General features: G+C 36.8%; 1 protein-coding gene across 7 annotated transcripts; it reads left to right on the top strand.

Annotated features, from left to right (window-relative positions):
* Window positions 1–3204: 3204 nt before the first annotated feature.
* Window positions 3205–9947, top strand: mogs (mannosyl-oligosaccharide glucosidase). 7 transcript variants are annotated; one of them, XM_059554485.1, is made up of 6 exons: window positions 3205–3275; window positions 3658–3827; window positions 3914–4059; window positions 4167–4390; window positions 7355–7548; window positions 7872–9947. In XM_059554485.1, exons 2-6 carry the CDS (start codon window positions 3745–3747, stop codon window positions 9634–9636), a joined length of 2412 nt encoding a protein of 803 aa, XP_059410468.1. In that variant the 5' UTR covers window positions 3205–3275; window positions 3658–3744; the 3' UTR covers window positions 9637–9947. The 7 variants fall into 7 exon arrangements, with proteins under 7 accessions (XP_059410468.1, XP_059410467.1, XP_059410466.1 ...); XM_059554484.1 differs by having other exon boundaries at window positions 3205–3288; XM_059554487.1 differs by lacking the exon at window positions 3205–3275 and adding an exon at window positions 3371–3389.
* The last annotated feature ends 951 nt before the right edge of the window (window positions 9948–10898 follow it).

Here is a 10898-nt window from a genome sequence, read left to right as displayed (position 1 = left end):
GCTATGTTGCAATGTAGCCTACAGTAGATGACACATAAGATGAATGTAATGAATTACCCTTAATATTCATCCGGAAGAAGGAGGCGGGAACCGGCGGACAATCAAACAACATTTTAATACAAAATAAACACAAAACAGCGCACCAACCCCTCACGGACGACTGGTGCGCATAAAATGAAACCGAAACACAACTAAAAGCCCAGGCCTGGTCCTCTCTCGTCCTTCACTGTCGTGGCTCCAGTTTTATATCCTTCCATCTCCTACGTGGGACTCGAGACCGGCGGTGGGCCGCAGGTGCCACTGATTTGCCCAATCACTGCCGGCCTCACTCGTGTTCCCACGTCCCTCGGCCCCGCCCCACTCGCCACAATGAAATATAAGCGTTTAAAAAATGATATGTTAATTGGAAGAAATGTGAAAGAATTTTGTACATATTTAACTTAAAAACACTGATAAATTCACCATGTAACAGCAGTAACATTAATGTTAATAAATTCATGCACCTTCAGCAAAGGATCATTACCTAGAAAATGACAAGTGGTTCTCAAGTATTATTCTAGCATAGGTTGCTTTATCTGCATTAAAACTCCTATTTACTTTCTGATTTAAAGTTGTTTATTTATGGTGAATAATAGTTTTTAAATTCTATTATTCTATTCTGTTATTTATAGAAACTGTGATTGCTTAAGGTTGGTTATAGTTTTTGTTCTATGGAGTTTGAAAAGACATGTTCAACCCACATGTCAGCATGAGAAATTAATGACTTTGTTCTTTAGCATTAGTAAAGTTATAACCAGGTGCTTTTTTTTTAAGGTTCACTACAACAATAATTCAAAACCCATTATAAGCAATAATGAATATAGTAAATTTAAAATAATTGTCATTGTGAATTTATAAATCACAAGAAAACTGCCCCTTTTCATAAATATAATTGATTATGAATGCCCCTTTTCAGCTGTATTAAAAATTTCAGTAAGTTCTAACACTATCGCCATTTGTTTGTTCAAAAAAAACAATCTATTTAATCCGGCCACCTAAATTCAGATCTGAAATTTAGATTATTTTAGGTATACATACAAAAACATCAAGTACTCATAAAAATTTAATCAAACCACAGACTCTGTTGCTCATTTCAAATATGTTTGGCAGGGGTGATAGAATGTTAGTATAAAGTTAATAATAAAACGTTTAAAACCATAATACATGGAAAAGCAATATGCTCCCACACTAACCCCAAAACTGATAGATGGATAAAAAGGGTGTCCAGCACTGTAAGTTGTGGCATTAGTGGAGAGAGAGGAAGTCATTGTTGTTTTTGCCATTAATGTTGTCTTTGCTGTTGTTGCTGCCAATCATTACTTAACATGCATATTAGGTGAGATAGTGTCAAGAAATTATAAGATGATACTCTTTTGAGATGCGGGAATTCAGTTTGTTTAATTGGCAAAATATATATCCATGGCCATAAATTCAGAATAGATTATGTCCATATATATTTTTTTTTTTACATACCACAGATTTTGTGCCTTACACAGATGAGTTAAACAACACTTTGTTAGCACTGATTGAAAGCACAAAATGTCACTTTCACTTTTCACTTTCAAATGCTCACATTCGATGGCATATGGCACTTTGGAGAGGTGTTCTCTTCACGGATGGATCCCGGTTTTCACTGTACAGTGTACAGAGCAGATGGCAGACAGCGTATGGCGCCGTGTGGGTGAGCTTTGTGGATTGAGTGGTCCATGGTGGCGTTGGGTTTATGGTATGGGCAGGCGTATGTTATCGACAATGAACACAATTGCATTAAATTGGTGGCATTTTGAATGCACAGAGATACCGTGATGTAGGCGTCTGCAGCAAAAGAATGCCGCTGAAGGACTTTTATTTTGAATAACAGTGAACATGAATCCATAGACATGTATAGAAAGGCTAGATAGCTTACCGGCGCTGAGAGCCAATGGGACCCGACGACGTCACACGGCGGCCATCTTAGGACAGGACCGCTCGTCCAGTTATAACATTAAAGTCTATTGTGCATGTAGTGCTGAAATAACTATATTTTGCTCAATTTTCAACCGATTTTCAAACGGCTTGGTGTGTCATAAACTTCAGGGATGCGGCTATTTAACTGCATACTTGTGAAAAATTATAGCCACGGAGTTTATTAAGAAAATAGTATATTACGTAGACTAGACAGGTAAAGTACTAGGTATACCCATACACACACACAGTAATGATGTCAATATTTATAAGGTACATGAAACATGAAATAGTGCAATTTAGTTTATTACTAATATTTACATTATTAAATACATGTGTAAATTTATGTATAATATAAATCTGTCTCAAGTTGCCATTCTGTAAAATAAAGAGAAAAGAGATGGGTCTTTGTTTTTTGTTTTTTTACTTAGGTCCAAAGGCACACAATTAGAAAAAACTTACAAAAAAAATATACAAAATATACAAAAAAAAAACAAAAAACATTAAGACACAATTGGACACAAAACTCTTTCCATCAATACAATATAATCAATACAGCTCCCTCCCTCTCCTCCTCTCATTTTCCACAAGCGTAATCAGAAGTTCTGTAAACAAAAAACCAACAAAGTAATCCAAATGTAAAGAGGTTTTTAAGAAACCAAACCACTTGGAAATCATGTGTAACTCAAAGCTATGTTGAAACGAAAGACTAACCCTGCCTCTCCCACCAATTTACAATTGCTTGGTGACTCACTTACGACCTCTTCACTGCTAGCCAGCAAATAAATACAACCACATCCACAAAATGACATTTAGACAAAAGATTAGGTTGTCAAGAAACGTTGTTGGTCTCAGGAAACCTGTTAATAATTGAAAATGTCGACTGTGGTATCACTTTAGAGTAGAGGGCAGCCATGAAACACACAGCTACGCTGCAATGTTAAGCGTTTCTCAAAACGTGAAGCTACAATTTAAACATCGGCATCAGCACAAATCATAGCCACGTTAATAAGGTTTGTAATAAACCAAACCGTTTGTAAATCCGTCAAGAATTCAGCAAGTTACGAGCATTTTAGTTGGCGTATGTCACTCACCTTCCGTCCACAGCAGCAGGGAGCAGCAGCGCAGTCTCCTGACCTAAGATGGCCGCCAAGTGACGACACAGCTGACTCCGCCTTGAGCCATCTAGCCTTTCTATACATGTCTATGCATGAATCTACTATTGTCGTCAGCTTCGCAAAGAAATGCGGAAGTGCCCTTGCTGCTGATTAAGTTCAGTAGAGTACTGACACGTACGTACATAAGGTAACATACGGTAAAATATAAATCATGCGCGACTTGTTTTATTTGATTTGTCCATTGTATCGTTCACATTTATTAGAGAAATAATGCTAACTGCAGACGTGGTAAATAGACGTTGACGAGCTGAATCTCATTCATTCATTCATTCATCAGTTATTTCGCCCGCTCGTTCATTCATTTCCTCATTCTTTTGTTCAGCTAGCCAGCTGTTTATGCAGTTTGCAGCATCTTGTACACAGACAGTGTAACCCTGTAGTCCTGTTGTAGGGGGATATATTCCCGTTAATGCATTATTATAGGACAAAGAGCTTCTTATGCTGCAATCAGTGTGCTAACTGTCGTCAAAACCTCTTGACTTGTGGTGATTTGCAGGTGCATTTGAATGACTGTTGTCTCTAGACCAGCTTGCTTAGGTCCAAAGAAAGATGGGTAGGCGAAGGAAGAGGGTTGCAACAGGTGATGGTTTACCAAACCCAAGAAAGGAGGAAAAAACACCAACTCCCCCACACAAGGAGAAGAAGAAGAAAACTGACATTGGGAAGGTGTTTATCAATATATCTATCGGTTTGTGTATCTTCAGTCTTATCTGGTTCTTCTATGCCCTTTATATGCGCTCATCCTTGGCCAGGAGGGTTGTGACCATGCACCCCTCTCCACGGGTCTTGGATGCTAATAGTTCAAGTCCTGCTGTGTCTCCTGAAAGATATTGGGGTACCTATCGGCCCCAGGTGTACTTTGGGATGAAAACAAGAAGTCCCAGATCTGTTGTGACAGGTGGGGTGATTCCGATGCACACTTTATGCACCATTTCTATATATTTACTTGCCTTTGTGATGATTTGAGGTTATTAAGCCTGCATTTTTTTTCATTGATTTGATTAGGTTTAATGTGGATGCGTCAGTTTGCTGAAATGGATGGAAATCTTAGGCACACTTGTGAACAAGGGGACCATTTGCTGGGCTACGGCTGGCTTATGCATGACGGAGTCTCTTTTGGAGTCCAGGAGGTCCACGACCGCGAATTCACCCTGACCACAGAGTTTGTGAAGCGTATGGGTGGAGATCATGGTGGAGACTGGACTTGGAGGATTACTGCAAAACAACATGTAAGCAAAAAGTAATCCTCTAAGAGTTTGTGTTTAACAGCCAGCACTAACTGATTTATTATTTTAATATTGTCAAATACAAGGATATTTAAATTCTAATATAATAGGAGTAAAATAGCACAAAGGTATTAGTTGTTTTCAATGCACTTAGCCAGGGGATGTCAGGGTTGTCACAGTACTGAAAAACCCGGAAATATCAGTGAATTTAAAAAGATTTTAACAAATAAAAAAAATGTAATGGAGCTCTATATATATATATATATATATATATATATATATATATATATATATATATATACAGAGCTGGGTAGATCACTTATGAATTGTAATCAGTTACTGATTACAGATTACATGAAAAAAAATTGTAGTCAGTAATATAATCTCTTAGATGACATATTTTTGGTAACGTAATCTGATTACTTTTGGATTACATTTAGATTACATTTGTGCTAACCCTTATTTGATATCACATATATTCAGTTAGCTTAATCTTGTACTTTTAAAAAAAATATATTTAAATATATATATATTTAAATCACCAAAAAAAAGCCACAATAGCTTTTTGTCTTTACACATACTTGTGTCTTTAATCTAAAAAAAAAAAACACTAGAAGTGATTATGACTGTATCAATGAAAAACATCAAACAATATAGCTACATTGCAAACATGAATTTTGAAAAAGACTAAACTCACACAGCGATGACATTTCTGTCCATCTCAAACCATTTTAAATGCATAGTAACAATGAGAAAAAAGACAAACAATAACAACATTACAAAAATGAATATTAAAGAGGATGAAACTCACAACAATAACAGAGCTTGTCATGTAAAAAGTAAATAAATAATTCACTTGTCCGGGTAAAAAAAGTTACTAATCTGGGGAAAAAAAGTGTTTTTTGGCACAAATGTAATATATTCTGAAACAGTCTCATCAGTATTCTATCAGGTATTTTAATCAACATTTTTTTTATATTTGCCTTAAATTTATTGCTGTTACACTTTTTAACTTTATAAAGGAAAATATTTTCCTAAACTGATTAAAGATGTCTACATTTATGTTGAATTCTTACATGTGATCAATAGGCTACATTAAATTAGAATAATAAGACATTACGGTTGTTATTATTAAAATGAAAATAGTATCAACAAACTCCATCTGTCCAAATGCATAAATAATGTTATTAAATTCATGTTTTACTTTTTTGACATACAAAATATGAAATGTTAGAAAAATGCAATGATACTTTTAAATATGATATTAAACCACAAGGAGGTGGTGGCAAGTCACTGTCTTAATGAGTGAATCATTGATTCAACCAGTTCGTTCAAATGGCTGATTCATTTAACAAATATAGCAAGTAACTGTTTTTTTAAATGGCTCACTGAATCAATGACTCGTTTAACAATAAATAATTTAGTAACGAAAGACTTGTGTGTTGCTTGGGGATGCGGGACTGTTCTGCTGTGGCTTTGCTTTTAATTATTTTTGTTTGAAATGAAGTAAAAACGATCCACAATGTCTCTAAAATGTAAGTCAGTTAACATTACTTGTCTATTTAACTGAAGATGTATAAAATCAATATCACATTTGCATTAGAGCTGAAAGTCGGGAAAACATCACTCCTGGTCATGTGATGTTGCACATATTATACAGAATATTTCGATTTTTTTTCTACCGCAGTATGTTTGTTCATGCTGTTGCGCTTATAGTGTTGATTTCTCCGCGAGTCAAAAAGACTGCACGAGCCTCAACTGACTCGACCTTGATACTGTCAATACATTATTCATTATTAATCATCGTTTATACTGAAAGTAATAAAATCAGAATCATTCTCGACAAATTGTGCTTGCCTTAGTTATTGTTTGTTGAACACTTGAAGTGCACTTAAAGTGCACTTAACACTTGAAGTGCATAAGGTAGTAAAAATGAAGAAAAATCAACATTACAAAATATATATTAATGAACATGAAATTCCCAGCATTAACTTTGCTAGGTCAAAGATTTCCATAGACAGCAAATTGGTGGTCAGAGTTTACACTAAATAGTGAAACTTTTTTCTGTGTCTTTCTTTAAAAAGGCTGCATTCCCCTCATAGACTGTATAAAAACAAGTTCCCCTCCATTTTCCATTATCTTGTTGCTGATTTCTTCTGAGCGCAATTCTGACACCCCCCTCAGCCGGTAAAACTCGATGAATCACAAAGGTAGCCTATATAAGTGGCAGGTTTAATTAGGAAAATATATAAACATAAAAAAAAGAAATTTACGAGAATCAGTGAATTGTGAACGACTTATTACCATTGTGCAAATAATATGTAATCATGTAATCCATAAAAGAGTAACTGTAGTCTGATTACGAGTATTTTAAAAAGTAGTTTACTCTAATTACAAGTATTTGAGTTTTGGAATCTGATTACGTAATCTGGATTACATGTAATCCGTTACTACCCAGCTCTGTGTGTATATATATATATATATGTGTGTGTGTGTGTGTGTGTTTGTGTATATATGTGTTTATATATGTGTTACTGTCAAATATTCCATTGCAAGAAATTGCTAGTTATTAGGACAATCTCTAATATATTTATCCATTAAGCTGAAATGACTTCAAACGTCATGAAAATTAATTAAAACATTGTGGCAACATTGATATGTGAACAGGTTTAGGTATTTAAGAGGGTCACATATCAAAGGCCAATCGACTACAAAATTAATTCAATTAAATTTAGAAAATATACAATCTGCATGATTTTCTAAAGGTCAGACACTGTGTAAAGTATGATAGAAGATGTAGTTTATCAGATCCACATAACATCACTGCTTTCTGCTAATACCATTAATATGATATAAAGTGGTTAGTTCTGATAAACAAAAAATCATACAAATGTTTAGAATTATAGTTTATCTTAGTATCGCAATTGCTTCATCACATCAAGCATGTCTTTGCTTCTTATTCGGTAGAGTACTGCTTCCTCAGCTCCTGTGATCTCGCTGATGTTCTACGCTGCTACAGATGTTCAAGGTTCCTTGCAGGCCCATGTAGAAGAGAAAAATCGCTTGAGTTCTGTGACTGGAACATCTGAGGATCTTGGCAACTTCAAGATTACGTTTGGCAAACCCACTGCAGGGGAAGGTGCTAGTGGCAAATATGCCAGGTATCTTACATTTCTTTTGCACTACAAGCTTTTTGTAGTAAGAAGGATTGTTAACAATAAGACATAGAGAAGACTGTAGGTTTTTAGCAGTAGTTTACTGCAAAGGAATAAATAATATAACAGTTACAAAAAATGTAAGCAATATTTACTATAGCATTTTATTATTAATAGTTGCTGATATTCGTTAATAATATATATTATTTACTGATTTATTTATTTATCTATTTACTGATTCTCAGATGAGGAAAAACAATTATAATAAAATAAGGGTTTCTGCCATATTATTTAACGAGTTACTGAATTTTTACTAATTTTCTTTCCAGATATAATTACTTGCAAACTAAGAGCCCTGGTCTTGATAAGCTAACCGATATAGTGAAGAACAGCCTAAATCACAAGTTTACTTTCAGTCCTTCCAAAGGTGAAAAAAGATCATATTTTGCCGTGGATTCTTACAAAGTCACTAACCACCAGAACCAACAGAAAGATCCCAAGATGGAGAGTGATTTTGTGGTGCATCAAGTAACTGTACAAACCCCTATCCAGATTGAAGTTTTGTTTGAATCCGGGAGCTTCCGGGAACGACCGAATCAGCTTGTTGGCTCAGTTCTCACAGACGAGCTGGAGAAGTGTAAGGTGGCATTTGATGAGAAGTTTGAGAGGTCATTTGGTCTCCAAGCTAAAGGGTTCACATCTTCACAGATCAAATTTGCTAAGGCAGCTTTAAGCAACATGCTTGGTGGCATGGGATATTTCTTGGGACAGTCGGTTGTCCAGTCAGCTTACAACGAGCACCCTGTGCTTTACCCTGAGGGTCCGCTGTTTACAGCAGTACCATCTCGCTCTTTCTTTCCAAGGGGCTTTCTTTGGGACGAAGGATTTCATCAGCTTCTCGTCAGCAAATGGGACACTTCGTTAACACAGGAGGTCATTGCGCACTGGCTTGATCTTATCAATGTAGAGGGCTGGATTCCACGCGAACAAATCTTGGATGATGAAGCTCGTAGCAAAGTACCATCTGAGTTTATCGTGCAGCACAACGAAAATGCTAACCCACCCACGCTCTTCCTGGCCTTACAGGAGTTACTGGAACAGCTGGATGCTCAACCAGGGTTGTCGTCCTCTCAAACCATGGTTCCTTTCCTGAGAAGGTTGTACCCAAGACTGCAGATTTGGTTTGAGTGGTTTAACAGCACACAAGCTGGACCAATTGCCAACTCCTACCGCTGGCGAGGCCGGGACAAAGACACCAACCTTTTCCTAAATCCCAAGACCTTGACCTCTGGCCTGGACGACTACCCACGGGCTTCCCACCCATCTGCTGATGAGAGGCATGTGGACTTGTATTGCTGGATGACCCTGGCCTCTGGCATCATGGCAAATGTGGCACGAATACTTGGGGAACCCCACCAGGTGTATGAAAACAACCATCGTGCTCTCAGCAATAATGATCTATTAAACAAACTGCATTGGTCTGATAATCTGCATGCATTCAGTGATTATGGAAATCACACTCAGGCGGTCTCACTTCAGCAGGAAAAAGTGTTCGTGCCTCCTGGACAACCACGGAACCAGTTCCCAGTCGCACGGTTGGTTCGCTCTGTTCGTAAAGCCCCTAAGCTGCAGTATGTGAATGCATTAGGCTATGTTAGCCTTTTTCCGTTCTTGCTACATATTCTGACACCAGACTCGCCAAAAATTGATCATATTTTGCGGGACATTCAAGATCCTGATCGCCTTTGGACACCCTATGGCCTGCGCTCACTCGCACGCTCAGATCCCCTCTACATGAAGAGGAACACAGAACATGATGCCCCCTACTGGCGAGGAGCAATCTGGATCAACATCAACTACCTGGCAGTTAGAGCACTGCATCACTATGGCAGCACAGAAGGGCCATACAAAGAGAAGGCAGCTACCCTATATCAAGAGCTCAGGACTAACCTCATCAATAATGTTTACAAGCAGTATGTGGACACTGGATACATCTGGGAACAGTACAGCGATAGCACTGGAAGGGGGCAGGGTAGCCACCCCTTTACTGGCTGGTCGGCTCTGACAGTACTGATAATGGCTGAAAAGTATTGAAAATCAGTAGCAGGTCAGAATCAGAATGCTTAAGATGCTCAACTGGTGCCATATGTTTGTTAAAACAAAGTGTAATTCATTTTTACATAATTTATACAACTGGTGGACTTTGTATTCGTTCATTTAAATAATATTGAAGAGTCCTGATAAAATATTTCAGTTTTACGTCCAGTTTAATGTGATTTATATCCTCAGGTTTGAATCAGACATAACAATATCTTCTCTGTGAACCAGGAGCAGACAGTGCACTTATTCTGGTCCATTGCTGTTTGGCTTCAATTAACAGAATAAATTAAAAACTTCTTATAAAATCGTTGTTCAGTTGAATTGAATCCTATACTTTATATTCAATATCTATTTATGGATTTTTATTTTTAAGTGTTATGTAATTTACTCTGATTATAAACTAGGATTAGAGATTTATTCTCTGTTCTGCATGTAATTCATGTGTTAGAATTTGAATGGAATTGGACACGCTTCAAAGGAAGATGAATTACAATGACAGAAAAAGTAATGTACTGAATTGCAATCTATGTATCATTCTTTCTGTTTGTAACGTCTAAACATTTTTTTTTCTTTTTTTTTCTTTTCAAGGGATAGACTAGTTCACCCAAAAATGAAAATTATGTTATTAATTACTCAACCTCAAGTCGTTCCAAACCCGTAAGACCTCCGATCATCTTTAGAACACAAATTAAGATATTTTTTATGAATTCTGAGAGCTCTATGACTCTCCCATAGACAGCAATGTTAAAAAAAAAATATAGCTGCAAGCAGCAATTACGGGGCCAAGCACTCCAGCGGCAAATTTAGGAGCTAAGCATGGCAGGGAGGACCACAAATTCATTTGTAATTGAAATGGCTGAAAAATAATAAATACAACCACTAGTAATATGATTAAATGGCGTATAACTTTTGACCAATATGTGGCGCTGTTATCAAATCATTTTGATGTACTCTGTGTGACTTGTCAATGACACACACAAAGTTTGGTGTCAATATGCCAAAGCATTGCAGAGATACAGCCTCAAGTGTCATTTTGTCATTGTGCCTCAAATTCGTCGCTGTTATGCAAAAACAGTTTTGTCTGTCGACACAAAATCCATAACATGTTATCAGCACAGTCTGAAGATCATTTGATTCAAATTTGTTGAAAATTGGACCTACGGTTGATGAGGAGTTTGAAAAAGTAGGTTTCAAAATGGTAGGTTTCAAAATTTTCCAAATAAATCAAAATGGCGGACCGGAAGTTCAGCTTAATC

Source organism: Carassius carassius, chromosome 7 (genome assembly GCF_963082965.1).
Source record: "Carassius carassius chromosome 7, fCarCar2.1, whole genome shotgun sequence".
In the NCBI taxonomy this organism is placed as follows: Eukaryota; Metazoa; Chordata; class Actinopteri; order Cypriniformes; family Cyprinidae; genus Carassius; species Carassius carassius.
The sequence above is the reverse complement of the archived record's forward strand: the minus strand, read 5'-3'. Positions and strand labels throughout refer to the sequence as shown.